The sequence below is a fragment of the Peromyscus maniculatus genome, chromosome 4, assembly GCF_049852395.1.
Source record: "Peromyscus maniculatus bairdii isolate BWxNUB_F1_BW_parent chromosome 4, HU_Pman_BW_mat_3.1, whole genome shotgun sequence".
Classification (NCBI taxonomy): Eukaryota; Metazoa; Chordata; class Mammalia; order Rodentia; family Cricetidae; genus Peromyscus; species Peromyscus maniculatus.
This window is the reverse complement of record NC_134855.1, coordinates 11,205,329-11,221,052: the sequence shown is the minus strand read 5'-3', so window position 1 is coordinate 11,221,052 and position 15,724 is coordinate 11,205,329. Positions and strand designations below refer to the sequence as shown.

The following is a 15,724-nucleotide window of genomic DNA, read 5'->3' as shown; positions in this document are numbered from 1 at the left end:
GGACCGATTTTTGCCTCAAGCGAACATTTTAATGTCTGGGTCTCTGACCGAAAGAGAAGAAAGCCGTCTAGGGCGCCTCAGACGTTAGGAAGCGGAAGAGCCGAACGGAAACGGCTGGTAGGGAAGTGTCTAGCCCGGCCGGGGGCGGGGAAGAGGGCGGGGCGGGGCAGAAGGCGGGGCAGGGCAGGAGGCGGGGCGAGGAAGAGGGCGGGGCGGGGCAGGGAAGAGGGCGGGGCAGGGCAGGAGGCGGGGCGGGGCAGAAGGCGGGGCGGGGCAGGAGGCGGGGCGGGGCGGGGCACGGCTCAGCCGCTAATTCCGCGCCCCTTCGGACGGGAGATGATGGGTCGTACTTCCCCTTCAGCCCGGAAGTGACGGCAGCGCTCTGGCCTTTGCCAGGCCCGTAGCTCCCCGCCGCCGCTCTCCCCCATGGCCCGCCCCCTTGGCGCACCAAAACAAGAAGGCTGTGGCCTGGGGGCGGGGCCCGCTCGCGCGGCGGTAGCGGGTTGGGCGCCGGGCTCTGCCCAGCACTTCCGCCCGCGGCTAGTCGCCGGACCCGAGGCATGGAGGTGGGCTAGCGCGCTGCAGCAGGGCCGAGCCGGGTGAGCATCGCGGGCGCGTGGTGGGGCGCGCGGCATATTGTCGCTGGTAACTCGCGCGCTGCGTGCGGCCCTCGGGAAAGGGCGCCCGCTCCGACCCTTCTTTCGGAAGAGCAGCGCGCGCCGGGAGCTGCGGCGACCTCGGGCGGGCAGTGCTTGGTGCTTCCCGCAGGCCAGGCCCGCCGCGGGATCCCCGCCGTTCAGGCTTCAGCGCCGCCGGCTCTGGGCTGCGATGCACGGCCAGGGCGCCTAGCAGAGCCTCGGGACGAGGGAGGTCTCTGGGGAAGGGGCCGGCAGGATGTAGCCCTCCGTCCAGGTGTCGCTTCCGTACGGGCACCGGGACGCGTGCCCCGCGACCCCAGGCGTTGCAGTGCTGACGACCTCCCGCACGCCCGCCGCAGACACGACCAAATGCCCACCTGGCCCCCTATGGGCGACAGACAGCCCCTGGAGGAGTTAGGGCATCAGTGTTACAGCGTTCCCCTTCGTGCACCGTAGTGTGTCTGTGTGCGGATGTGTCGTCTAACCTGACCGAGGTAACTCCTCAGGTGACACTGTGCAAGGTTGATGTACGGCCCAGGTGAGATGCTTAATGTAAGGGACACTTTATCAGTTTTTGTTTCATTTTTAATTTCAGAAATGTTCTTTCTGGGGGGCCAAAGTGTGAGTATATCTGAATGCAGAGCCTCATCTATTCACAAATAAGCCCAGCATTCTCAACAAAGAGGATCACTTCTCTGTAGGACATTTGCCAAGGTAATTGTCTTTTTAAAACAATCACTTTTTTTCAGTTTTTTTGATAATTATCGGAGTACTGGAGTTAACAAATATGTAGAATAGATCCATACCCTGACACTCCCAATTGCTCAGGTAGAGGCAGACAAACAGAATACCAAACCACCTTGATCAGGAAAGAAGGGAATAAAAACGTGCAGGATAGAGGAGATTCTCAAAGACCCTGGAAGAGAAACAAGTCTCCCAGATTGCTGACATTCAAGGTTACTATGTTTATTAGCTATTAGGAGTTTATAGTTGGTTGAAGATAGTGAGTATAGGGCAGCAGTTTGTTTATATCATGTCAAATAGCAGAAATAATCTTACTGTTTCTTGTGTGTCTTACTATTGATATAGATTCATATGGGTTTTTTTTTTTTTTAGTTTCTGGAAGTTGCTAGAACTGCTTTTTAGGAATATGAAATTTTTTTTAACTTTTTAAGTTATTGGAAGACTTCACAATCTGTATCTTGAAGACATTAATTTGTGTCTTTCTCTGATTTTGCATCAGTACTGAGTAGTTTCAACCCATTTGGCACATAGTGGCATACCCATTATGGTGTTGTGACTAACAGAATGTGTTCAGGTTTTTTGCTGCTGTTGATCAAACCCAGGGATTACATGAAAGACAAGTACTCTGCCACTGTGCTTCACCCCTGCCCTGCTTTCAGATTTGGGTTTAATCAATTTTGATAAGATGGCCATCAAAGCATTTTAGAGGACTTGGGTCACAAGCAGAAAGTATGCCTGTCCTACATAAAGAATAAGTCTTGAGTGTTAATTTTCCTCCTTTTAAGTGTCCTCTTTTCCTGTTCTAGGTACAGAATGAGCACATGCTGTTGGTGTACTCCAGGTGGTCCTTCCACCGTTGATGTCCTAAAGTGCTATGCATCTAGCACTGGCTCAAGTGAATTTCAAACAGCTGATGAAGACCTCTGCTACTGCTTAGAGTGTGTGGCTGAGTACCACAGAGCCAGAGATGAGGTGCCATTCTTGCATGAGGTAATTTGCAGTAGCCCCCAACCAGGAAGATAGTAAGGAGCTGTCAAAAGCATTCAAGGAAATGGTGTTTTTAAAAATTTTTTTTTAAAGATATATTTGTGTATTATGTATAGTGTTCTGTCTGCATATACACCTGCAGGTCAGAAGAGGGCACCAGATCTCCTTATGGCTGGTTGTGAGCCACCATGTGGTTGCTGGGAATTGAACTCAGGACCTCTGGAAGAGCAGTCAGTGCTCTTAACCTCTGAGCCAGCTCTCCAGCCCGGGAAATGGTGTTATATGACTAAAGCTTTGGAATCTAGTACAACTCTAGTATCTAACTTCCCAGTATATAACAGTTGCTATAAATACTTACTGATAAGACTTGAATTGAAACTTTAAAAGTACAGTTTTATGTCAGTTGTAGTTATTTTGGTATAAAACAGTTTTACAAAATATTGTCTTTTTTTTTTTTCTTCTTCCCGAGACAGGGTTTCTTTTCGCCTTTCTTGGAACTCAATTTGTAGACCAGGCTGGCCTCGAACTCACAGAGATCCGCCTATCTCTGCCTAACGAGTGCTGGGATAAAAGGCGTGTGCCACTAGCGCCCCAGCAAATATTGTCATTTCTAGCACTCAGGAAGTAGGTCAGGATAATTGTAAGTTGTAGGCCAACCTGGCCTGTTTTTTTTTTTGTTTTTTGTTTTTTGTTTTTGTTTTTTAAAGATTTATTTATTTACTATGTATATACTGTGTATATAGTGTTCTACCTGCATGTGTGCCTGCACACCAGAAGAGGACACCAGATTTTATTACCAATATGGTTCCTGGGAATTGAACTCAGAACCTGTGGAAGAGTAGCCAATGCTCTTAACTGCTGAGCCATCTCTTTAGTCCTTGTTTTCTTTTTTTAATCTAGATGCTTATAAAACTCTAAAGGCAAGCATGTTAGGTTTATTACATTTATCTGATGAAGAATAGTACATGTACTGTATATAGGGAAGTGTGTTTGGCATATATGATGTACATGTGTGCATGTGTAAGCCAGAGATTGGTGTTGGATGTGTTCCTTGATTGAGCTCCACCTTCTATTTTGAGACAGTCTGTTTACTGAATGATTTAGGTAGGTAGGCTGGCTGGCCAGCCAGCTCCAGGGATCCACCTGTCTCATCCTGGCACTGGATTACAGATATGCCGGTGTACCACCCAGCTTTTTAGATAAGAGCTAGGGATCGAAATCAGGTCCTCAAGCTGACAAGGAAAGCGCTTCACTGAGCATCTCCCCATCCTTAATTTTTATGCTGAAACTATCCCATGTCTTTGTGCATAAACTTATATTTTAGGAAAAGTACCCCCCACACTCCTTGAGACAAAGACCAGCATCATACTCGCTATGTAGCTAAGGATGACCTTGACCTGGCTGCTTGTCTCTACCTGAGTACTGCTATTTCAGGCATGCACAAAACAAAGGCCTGCTTTCATTCCTTTGACAAAGAAGCACCAGCTGCTTCTCATTTAGTTTGGAATAGCTTATAGTTAGTTGATATATTTAGATGTGTATAGCAAGACAGCTCGGTAATGTGTAAGTCTCTCATTCTCAGTACTCAGGCTGTAAAGGACCCATGTTTAAGGACTTAAAAAAAATCACATAGGTAGGTCTATCTTGTTTGGTTCTTAGATTTACTATGCTGTGTAACACGAATCTTGAAAGGTCTTATTAATGAAAATAAACCTGGAGCAAGGTATTGGGGTGAATGCTGGAAGATCAGAGAAGCAGAACAAGCCACAACCACCTCACCTCGCCAATTCCTCAGCTGATCCTGTTTCTTCAAACTGGAAGCCTCTGTGTCCTCATTTCCAAATGGATCTCAGCTGACTGCTGCTCTAAAGCCTAAAAGCTTAACCAGCCTCTAGTTCCTGGTTTCCACGCCTTATAGCTCTTTCTGCTTTCTGCCATCACTTCCTGGGATTAAAGGTGTGAGTCACCATGCCTGGCTGTTTCCAGTGTGGCTTTGAACTCACAGAGATCTGGATGGATCTCTGCCTTCGGAATGCTAGGATTAAAGGTGTGTGTGTGCCACCATTCTCTGGCCTCTGTATGTAGTGGCTGTTCTGTTCTCTGACCCAAGATAAGTTTATTAGGGTGCACAATATTTTGGGGAACATAGTATCACCACAGTACTGCATTTTTACAATTTGGAAGTTTTGTAATCTTGCTTTGAACAAATCTTTTTTTTGTTTTTGTTTTTTTTTGTTTTTCGAGACGGTTTCTCTGTGTAGCTTTGCACCTTTCCTGGAACTCACTCTATAGACCAGGCTGGCCTCAAACTCACAGAGATCTGCCTGGCTCTGCCTCCCAAGTACTGGGATTAAAGACGTGCACCACCACTGCCCAGTGCTTTGAATAAATCTTACCAGTGCCACTTTTCTAGGAGCATGGACTCAAATCCTCTTTTTGTGTTACCTTTTGTAATTCTCCTATTTTGAACTTTTCATTGTCATGTTTTGGAGATTTGTGATCACTGATTACTGATGCTGCTATTGTAACTGTTTTGGAGGGCTGTGAATCATACTCATGTAAGTCAGTGAGTGCTCTAATCAGTAAATGTGTGCATCCTACCTGCTTTATTGACTGGACATTTCCTGTCTCTTTTCCCTCTCCTTAGGCATCTTTAGTTCCTGAGATAACAGTTTTGAAATTAGGTCACCTACAGTGGCCTGATGTGTTCAAGTAAAAGGGAAAATAGCACATCATCTCTCAGGCAGAAGCTAGCTGTGCTTAATGAGGAAGGCATGGTGAAAGCCAAGACATGCTAAAAGTTAAACCTTACTACCGACTTCTATAGCTAAGTTGTGAGTGCCAAGGAAAAGCTCTTTTTTTATTGGAGACAGGATGTCCAGCTCACATTGCTCTCAAACTCCCTGTGCAGCTGACGATGACCTTGAGCTTCTGGACCTCTTGCCACAACCTCTCCTGTGTTTGGATTTCAGGCCTGTGCTATCACACTCAAGTCTATCAATGCTGGAGATGGAGCACAAAGTCTCATGCCTGCTGGGCAAGCACCCTTAACAGCTGAGCTGCATCACAGCTCTTGACCTGATTTTGCTTTTTCAAACTAAATTTAGGGGTGTGTATTCACACACACACACACACACACACACACACACACACACACTATTTTTGGACTGGAATTAATTTTAGTGTTGTAGTGGTAGAAACTGAACCTCTAGCTCCAAGTTATGTCTGTGTATGTATGATGTGTGCTGGCTGCTACTTTAAACTTCTAAACTGCTTATCTTGGTTTTTCAAGACAGGGTTTCTCTGTGCAGCCCTGGCTGTCCTGGAACTCGCTCTGTAGACCAGGCTGCTCCTGTAACTCATCCACCTGCCTCTGCCTTCTGAGTGCTGGAATTAAAGGTGTATGCCACCACCACTTCTAAATTTTTGTACATAGAGGAAAAGGCTTTCTATGGGAAACACATACACAGCATATTTTGCTAAGATAAACACTGTTTTCATCTTTTTTTGTAGGTTTTATGGGAATTAGAAACCCTACGCCTCATAAATCACTTTGAGAAGTCGATGAAAGCAGAAGTTGAAGATGATGATGAATTATATATAGTAGACAACAATGGAGAGGAACAGCTATTTGACTGTAGTGGCCAAGATTTTGAAAATAAACTCCGAGTTCCTCTTTTTGAAATACTGAAGTACCCTTACTTGCTTCTTCATGAGCGTGTTAGTGAGTATCTTTTTCTTTTTTCTTTTTTTGTTTTTCTGAGACAGGGTTTATTTCTCTCTCTCTCTCTCTTTTTTTTTTCTCCAGAGCTGAGGACTGAACCCAGGGCCTTGCACTTGCTAGGCAAGCACTCCACCTCTGAGCTAAATCCCCAACCCGGGTTTGTTTCTCTATGTTGCCATGGCTGTCCTGGAACTTACTCTGTAGAGCAGGCTGGTCTTGAACTCAAGAGATCTGCTTGTCTCTGCCTCCTGAGTGCTGAGATTAAAGGCATGATCCACCACCGCCAGTGGCCATACAGACTTTTTAGACCAGCTCATTTCTGCACAGGACTCTTGCTGTTCATTATGGGATTGTTAGTAGCAGGCCTAGCCTCTGTCCACTACATGCTATGAGTCTTCTCCCTTACCTTGTTATTGTCACAACCAAAAATATCTCCAGACATTGTTGAATGCTCCTTGTTAAGAGGGGAGGGACAAAACAGCTCTGAAGATCAGTGGCCTCTAACCCAGTGATTCTCAATTTTCCTAATGCTTTGACCCTTTAATACAGTTCCTCATGTTGTGGTGACCCCCAACTATAAAATTATTTCCATTTTACTTTATAACGGTTACTTTGCTACTGTTATGAATTCTAATGTAAATATCGGATATACACGATATCTGATATATGGCCCCTAGGGGTCAGTATCCATAAGTTGGGAACCATTGCTCCATTCAGCTGTGATATATACTTGGAATGCCAATACTAGGAAGGTGGAAGCAAGAATGTCCCTTTGGTCACATAGAGACCTCCAGGCCAGCCTGGGTTGTATGAGACCTTCTCAAAGCAAACAGAAAACCACACAACTGGTCTATAACAGTTTTCATCAGTTAGTCGGCATGGCATGTTGTGGTGGTTCCAGTTTGGGTCTTATATTTGAGTTTCTTACTAGGAATCTCAGTCCAGGATGTCCTTGAAATCAAAGTCCTAGCTTAGCTTCCTGAGTTGGGATGAGAAGTGTGGGCGAACATATTTACCAGGTATAAAGAAACCTTAGAATATCTAATATCTAGCTCATATATTCTCAATAATTACAGATGTGGTTTGGGGCCAATTTGTTTTAGAGTGACTAGGGACAGCACATTGAATTTGGTTGTATTTATTCTCTTAATACAAAATAGTTCACTTGCACACACAGTGTTTTTTTTTTTTTTTTTGTGCTGTAGTGGGGATTCAACCCAGGATCATGCATACCTTAGTCATGCACGCTCTATATCCCTAACCTGCTTAGTATTGTGTATTTTGAGACAGCATCTTAAGTTGCTTAGGCTGGCCTTGAATTCACTCTGTAGCCTAGGCAGGCTTTGAATTTCCGATTCTTTAACTTCAGCCGCCCCAGTAGGTAGGATTATAGGCTTATACCACTAGACCCATCTATACCTTTTTTTTTTTTTTTTTTTTTTTTGCCATGTTACTTGAGACCATATAGTTCTATAAATATAAAACACACTTTATGCATTTTTAATTATCTTAATGATTTTTTTTTCTCTCTTATTTTCTGTATCCTCTGTAAAGTAAATACAAATATTTGATTAGATGAAGCTGTCTTTTTGAGACAGGGTCTCTCTTTGTAGCCCTGGCTGTCCTGGTACTTACTATATAGATCTTTCTGGCCTTGAACTTAGATTTACCTGCCTCTGGAGTGCTGGGATTATAGGCCTGTGCCACCAAGCTCTCTGTGCCATCAAACTCTACTTTTGATTAAATTACTAATTTCCATGTATCTAGATTTTAAAACTAAAAGCCTTTTAAACATTTTCATTTAATTTTTTTTTTTTTTTTTTTTTTTGGTTTTTCGAGACAGGGTTTCTCTGTGTAGCTTTGCGCCTTTCCTGGAACTCACTTGGTAGCCCAGGCTGGCCTCTGCCTCCCGAGTGCTGGGATTAAAGGCATGCGCCACCACCGCCCGGTTTAATATTTTTTATATGGGTGTTTTGCCTGCATATGTATCTATGTTTCCACATATGTGCCAGTACCCAAGGAAGCCAGAAGAGGATGTTAGATCCTTTGGAACTGGAGTTAAAGATTGCTGTGAGCCACTGTTGTCGGTGCTTGGAATCAGATCCCAGGTCCTCTGGAAGAGCAATCAATGCTCTTAAAAGCTGAGCCAACACTCCAGCCCCTTAAATGTACATTAAATAATAATGTACCCATAATACCAAGGCTGGAGGATGGCCCAGTAGTTAAATGCGCTTGCTGCTCTTGTAGAGGACCTAAATTCAGTTTCCAGTATCCACGTGGCAGCTCACAACTATCAGTAACTCCAGATCCAGGGGATCTGAACCCCACCTCCTTCTGATCTCTGGGCACAAGGCAGACACATGGTACACAAACATGCATTCCTGTAAAATACTCATATACATAAAGTATTTTTTATAATTTAAGTTTTTAAATTTTATGTACATTCATATTTTGCCTGCATGTATATCTGAGAGAGTTGGATCCTTTGGAATTGGAGTTACAGACAGGCATGAGCTGCCATATGGGTGTTGGGAATTGAACCTGGGTCCTTTGAAAGAGCAGCCAGTGCTCTTAACCTAGTCATAATTCCCCCTCCAAAGCTAGCTACTGTTAGTAGCATACTAGTTTTTGAAGCTTGACAAGTGAACATTGACTTTTAAATCTAATAGAGGAAGTTAATTGATGCCTAAGTGAAATTGAGACGACTAGCCATTAGGAGAAGCACTCTTGTTCTTACTCCAGTCCAGGTGGACCAAATATCAAATGCAAGGCACTGGATCTATAACCATGCTTCTGAGATATTCTTTGGAGATAATTATACAAAGTATAAATATATGTTTTAGTACATTTTATTTTATGTGCATTGGTGTTTTGTTTGCATGTATGTCTATGTGATGGTGTTGGATCCCCTGCAACTGGAGTTTATAGTTGTGAGCTGCCATGTGAATGCTGGGAATTGAACTTGGGTCCTCTAGGTCTTCTGGAAGAACTGCCAGTGCTCTTAATCCCTGAACCATCTTCAAGCCCCATGTTTTAGTATAGTTTAAATAAGCGGACTAGTCTATGCATGATGATAATGAACAGCAGTCTGTCAGAACTGGAATGTAACTCAGGATGTTTACCTAGCATACCTCAGGAATTGAGTTTGATTTCTAGTACCTCAACAAAGAAATTCTACCAGTAGGCAACTACTGTTCCAACAATTACACCATCAGTGTTTTTAATGCCTTAGTTTCAAGAAATGAGTAACTGAGGAGTCAGGTTTTAGGGCCTCTTGAGCAGTAGTTCAATTTAAATACTTTACTGCCTTTTTTTTTCCTGTTTAGATGAACTGTGTGTGGAAGCGCTTTGTCGAATGGAACAAGCCAATTGCTCCTTTCAGGTTTTTGACAAATACCCAGGCATCTATTTGTTTCTGGTTCATCCCAATGAAATGGTGAGTATGAGTAGTAGGCGATGCTAGTAATTGGCGTTACTTTGTATGGATTAGGTAGTTTTACCATGTAGCCTTAGTGTGTATTTTGTTTAAAATATCGTTTAAAAATCTTCACTCTTTTTAAATTATTGCATTTAAGTAAAGTTTTATATGATTCAGAATGTTGTGAATTTAAGAGGATAGGGGAACACTGGCTGATGGGTGATATTTAAGTTTAAAAGATAAGAAGGGAAGTAGTTTGATTTTCTTTCCTTTTTAGATTTATTTATTTATTATATATACAGAAGAGGGTGCCAGATCTACATTACAGATGGTTGTGAGCCACCATGTGGGTGCTGGGAATTGAACTCAAGACCTCTGGAAGAACAGTCAGTGCTCTTAACCTCTGAGCCATCTCTCCAGCCCTTGATTTTCTTTCACTGTTTTTGTCATAGTCAGGCTGTCTGGATCTTTGATAAACCAAAAGCAACTTTGGAAGGAAAGGATTTATTTCATATACACTGCTACATCACAGTTCATCAAAGGAAATCAGGGCAGGAACTCAAGACAGGAACCTAGAGGCAGGAATTGAAGTGGATAGCATGGAGGAATCTGCTTACTGGCTTGCTCAGCTATTTTCTTGTACAACCCAGGACCATCTGCCCAGGGGAGAAGAGACACCACTCACAGTGGGCTGGGTCCTCCCATGTCAATCATTAAGATAGTACCTATAGATTTTTTGGTTTTTCGAGACAGGGTTTCTCTGTGTAGCTTTGCACTTTTCCTGGAACTCACTTTGTAGACCAGGCTGGCTTCGAACTCACAGAGATCTGCCTGGCTTTGCCTCCTGAGTGCTGGGATTAAAGGCGTGTGCCACCACCGCCCGGCTAAGACAGTACCTATAGATTTACCCACAGGCCAGCTTTATGGAGGCATTTTTTAAATTAAGATTCCCTCTTTCCAGATATATCTAGGTCTGTGTCAAGTTGACAAACTTAATCAACATAGTGTCAAACTGAACTAATGAAAAATTCTTGCTTTTCTCACTTGGTTGCTGAAACATATCGAAATATCATTTAAAATATTAATTTTTCTAATAGGGAAGATTGAAGGGGGAGGAATTGTAGGAGATAAGCAGGAACTAGAAAAGTTTCTAGATGCTAGAGATGAAGAAAGACATACAAGAACAGATGCAGAGATTATCCCTAAGCATGGAAATGAGACATAGCCTACACACACAGACAGTTCCGTGCACACTAGCAGTTAGAATGGAGTCACTTTTTTAAGGCAATTGCCTAGAAAGGCTGTTCTGCCAAAATATGGCAAGCAAAGAGGTTTTGTTTTTAAACTTCCAGTGAAGAAAGCATACTGCTGGGCGTAGTGGCACATACCTCTAATTCCAGCACTTGGGAGGCAGAGGCAGGTGGATCTCTGAGTTCAAAGCCAGCCTGTTCTACAGAATGAGTTTCAGGAGAGCCAGGACTACACAGAGACACCTTGTCTTGAAAAACCAAACAACAACAATAACAAAAAGCGTAGTAATAGGCTTTCAGTCAAAATGATGGTGAATTTATTTCCTCTGTTCTAAACAAATGATAGGAGAAGTTCCCAAAGAGGAAGTGAAGGAGTCAGACTAGGTCTTTCTGTATGTAGGCCAGCAATGGAAGAGACACACTGAATAATAAGTGGTAGAATCCTGTAGTCCACGAATAATTTATTATGTATGGTAACAGAAATTAGAAATATACTCAAGAAAACAACCAGAACCTTTGGAAAGTTGACACCAAGTGGTGGTAGCACATGCCTTTAATCCCTGCACTCAGGAGGCAGAGGAGGGTAGATCTCTGAGTTTGAGGTCAGCCTGGTCTACAAATTGAGCTCCAGGAGAGCCAAGGCTACACAGAGAAACCCTGTCTTGAACAATCACTCCCCTCCATGCCAAAAAAAATTGACTATGGAAGTCTTAAGTAGATTGCTTCTAGTAGACATACCTAAAACATAAGGGAACAGAAGAGATTGATGGATGGATGGAAAAAGAATTACAAATATTTAAAAGATAAATATATTAAATAAACTAGATAATAACAGGATAGGTTCTTGCTAGTGTTTAAATCAATGAAAATGACTATTTCATATGATTTAATTTGTTCAAATCAGATCAAAGAAGGTCCATACATTGCAGTAATAATCTCTTGATGTCTTCTGAAATCTCTATTATATCTTATGTTGCTCAGTGTCGACCATTGTTTATTGAATGAATTAATTAACACACAGTGTTATTTATAATACAATTATTTAGGTTCGGCGATGGGCTATTCTGACTGCAAGAAACCTGGGGAAAGTGGACAGAGATGACTATTACGACTTACAGGAAGTTTTAACTTGCCTTTTTAAAGTCATTGAGTTAGGACTTTTGGAAAGTCCAGACATTTACACATCTTCTGTGCTTGAAAAAGGCAAACTGATCCTTCTGCCTGCACACATGTATGATACTACGAACTATAAAAACTACTGGCTAGGTGAGTATCGTTCCTACACAGACAGGTCTTCCCTTGTGTTCTGAGCATAGAGCAATCTCTGAGCAATTTCCTTATTACAAGATTTCATGGTTTCCAGCCAAATTAGCTTAACTGTTTTATATCTTATTAAACATCATTTATTGTAGATGCCTTCCAAACAAGTACATTTTCAAACTCTGGCAAGTGAATCTTTTGTTTGAAGTAGAAGTGTCAGTGTGGTGGTGATTGTTACCTTTTTTTTTTTTTTTTTTTTTTTGGTTTTTTGAGACAGGGTTTCTCTGTGTAGCTTTGTGCCTTTCCTGGAACTCACTTGGTAGTCCAGGCTGGCCTCAAACTCACAGAGATCCACCTGGCTCTGCCTCCCGAGTGCTGGGATTAAAGGCGTGTGCCACCACTGCCCGGCTGTTACCTTTTTTTTTTTTGGTTTTTCGAGACAGGGTTTCTCTGTATAGTTTTGCGCCTTTCCTGGATCTCACTCTGTAGACCAGGCTGGCCTTGAACTCACAAAGATCCGTCTGCTTCTGCCTCCCGAGTGCTGGGATTAAAGGCATGCGCCACCACCGCCCGGCTGTTACCTCTTTTTTATGGTGTAAGTATTTTCAGGTGGTGAGAGAAGTTAGCATTGTCTGTCATTATTTCATTAATTCAGTTCTTTAAAGTTCTAGGTCGTAGTTGGTCGCGGGTTTTCTTTTTAGTGGTATAGGAACTGTACACAGCATGTGTGAATGTTTGTGTCAATCTTAGGTTTTGTGAAGTACAAGTTGTGTGGTAGTCATCTTAGAAATCACCTTCTACGGTGGCTAGCACCGATGACCTATTTTACACTAGAAAAAGTGTCAAGTTCTGTTGTTGGGGAGCGGTGCATGAAGTATAGCAGATAGGGGAAGCTGGCTTCTGTTGTGCTTTGACTTCCAGCCTTCCTTTCTTTCCGCCAGCTCAGAAAACATTTAGCATAGTGTTATTTCTTCAATTCGGTAAACTGGAATAATCTTACAGGTATTTGCATGTTGCTGACTATTCTTGAGGAGCAAGCCATGGATTCACTGTTGCTGGGCTCAGACAAACAAAATGATTTTATGCAATCAATCCTTCACACCATGGAGAAGCAGTCGGATGGTAATATACTTTACTTGCTAAATGCTTTTGAATACTATGATGGTATACTATTAAAAAATGTTGGTAACTGCCTGGTGGTGGTGGCACAAACCTTTTAATTCCAGCACTTGGGAGGCAGAGGCAGGCAGATCTCTGAGTTAGAGGCCAACTTGGTCTACAGAGTGAGTTCCAGCATAGCCAGGGCTACACAGAGAAATCCTGTTTCCAGGGGTAGGGGTTTGGGGGAGGTAGAGGTGAGTGGGAGGTAGTGTCATTGTTATAGTTGTAAGCACCTAAACACTCTGAGTAATAGAGTAAGCTACAGTACTGCCTCAACAGATTACTCTAGTAGTTACATTAACTAGGAACATTAACGTAGGATTGAATCTAGTAAGGATGATTAGGAATTTGATAGGAAGTGCTGTTGGGGAAAGCATTCTGATATTTGCAAAAAGCCATTGATTTGTGTTGGCTACAAACTGATTATGGGCATATGAAAAATAAAGCTGGGAACAGCAAAATCTTAAGTTTTTGACTAAGAAGCGTGATGTTGAAGAATCACTGAAGGTCTTTAGCCAGGACCAGTATCTTCCCACTGTGTATCTGAGAGAGGGGAAAGTCATGGACCCTTCATGAATAGGAGGAATTCCTGCATGTCAATGAAAAGTGGACAGTAAAGAGATGGAATGTGTGTGAAGAGTGCTTATTGGTGACCAGAAGTTTTAATCCTTAGCATGATTATTACATATGGCATGCAAAATTAAGGATCTTGCTGAAACAGAATTTCTTAGATTCTGGGCTTTATTAGATCCATAAATAATATTTCTCATTCTTTTACTCTTTTAAACAATATTTAGAGTGAGAGAGAATGTCAGGGCAATTTCAAAAGTCTCTTCTCTTTAACATGTGGAATCTGGGGATCAGAATCAGGTTCCTGCTGTGGGATGTCCTGAATGCTATAAATATATGTTGCTATGATTGATTGATAAATAAAACGATGATTGGCCAGTAGTCAGGCAGGAAGTATAGGCAGGACTAGCAGAGAAGAGAAAAGGGGGAACAGGAGGGCGGAGTCAGAGAGCCGATGCCAGCTGCCATGACAAGCCAGATGTAAGGTACTGAGATGTAAGATACTGGTAAGCCATGAGCCACATGGTAACTTAGAGACTAATCGATATGGGTTAATTTGAGATATAGCAACTAGATAGCAAGAAACCTGAGCCATTAGGCCAAACAGTTTAAACAATATAAGCGTCTGTGTGTTTATTTTATAAGTGGGCTGTGGGACTGCCGGGGCTTTGTGGGAGCTGGAGAGAAACTCCAGCTACAGGTCCCCATGCTTGGCAGCAAGTGCATTTTACCCACTGATCCATTGTACTAGCCTCCCCTCCTCCCCCTTACCATTTGTATAAGCTTGTGGGAGGGCTTAGATTGTTTTAGGCAAAATGGTGATGAGGTTGCATTTACTTAGACTGTTCTTTTGCTCATCAGTTTGTTTCCCATTAATTATTATTATTTATTTTTGCAAAAAGATGGTAATTTTAGAACATTTTGAAAATATGCAAGCTGAGCACGGTGGCACGTGCCTTTAATTCCAGCACTTGGGAGGCAGAGGCAAGTGGATCTCTGAGTTCCAGGACAGCCTGGTCTACAGAGTGAGTTCCAGGACAGCCAGGGCTACACAGAGAAACCCTGTCTTGAAAGACTTTATTTAAAAGAGAGAGAGAGAGAGAGAGAGAGAGAGAGAGAGAGAGAGAGAGAGAGAGAGAGAGAGAGAGAGAGAAAGAGAGAGAAAGAGAGAGAGAGAGAGAGAGAGAGAGAGAGAGAGAGAGAGAGAGAGAGAGAGAATTGCCAGACACCACTTTAAATTAATTGCTATTTTGCTTTCAGTTTTGGCTGACCAAGAATATTTAATTCTCAATATATTTTAGAATTTTTCTTTTTTTTTCTTTTTTTTTTTTTTGTAATTTAGAAATTGCTGTATTTTATTTTAGATGACAGCATGGATCCTTTCTGGCCAGCATTACACTGTTTCATGGTGATTCTGGATCGCCTTGGATCTAAAGTGTGGGGTCAACTTATTGACCCTATTGAAGCATTTCAAACCATCATTAACAATGTGAGCTACAATAGAGAGATCCAAAATATAAGGAACAGCTCCATAAGGTTGGTTAAATGTCAGAATTTAAAAATAACACATTGTAACTGATTTACCAAGGAGACTTCCCCCTTTCTCCTTCAATCCCTTCATTTTAGTAATTTCTATTTATTTTTAATATTTAAGGACCAAGTTAGAACCGGAGCCACATTTTGATGATATGGTGACATGCAGCCAGATTGTCTATAACTATAATCCTGAAAAGACCAAAAAGGTATATAACATTTTAAAAATTGAAGTGATACTTAGAGACAAGTGTTTTGTGTAGTGACTTGGGTACTGACTCTGTGATGTGTAGCTAGTGTGACTCCACTATTCCATGAAGGCCCTCTTGGAGAACTGATGCATTTTATTCACATGGGGAACATGAACTCTAGCCACAGAGGAATATTTTGATAGAAGTAGTAGTAATCAAGCCAACTGATGGGAAGATTGAAATATGTG

The 15,724-nt window shown here is 42.4% G+C and overlaps 1 protein-coding gene across 4 annotated transcripts in view; it reads left to right on the top strand.

The window, feature by feature from the left end:
* The window catches only part of Setx (senataxin), a 55,170-nt gene that overhangs the window by 644 nt on the left and 38,802 nt on the right, over positions 1–15,724 (top strand). For 2 of the 4 annotated variants that reach the window (XM_076569098.1, XM_016001892.3), the window contains exons 2-9: positions 1,234–1,352; positions 2,189–2,372; positions 5,883–6,093; positions 9,420–9,529; positions 11,808–12,027; positions 13,024–13,143; positions 15,117–15,288; positions 15,407–15,494. In XM_076569098.1, the coding sequence (XP_076425213.1) occupies positions 2,196–2,372; positions 5,883–6,093; positions 9,420–9,529; positions 11,808–12,027; positions 13,024–13,143; positions 15,117–15,288; positions 15,407–15,494 (1,098 nt within the window). In that variant the 5' untranslated portion in view covers positions 1,234–1,352; positions 2,189–2,195. Of the gene's footprint in view, positions 1–364; positions 1,133–1,233; positions 1,353–2,188; positions 2,373–5,882; positions 6,094–9,419; positions 9,530–11,807; positions 12,028–13,023; positions 13,144–15,116; positions 15,289–15,406; positions 15,495–15,724 lie in introns of those variants that run through there. The other 2 variants (XM_016001890.3, XM_076569097.1) reach the window with 2 other exon arrangements.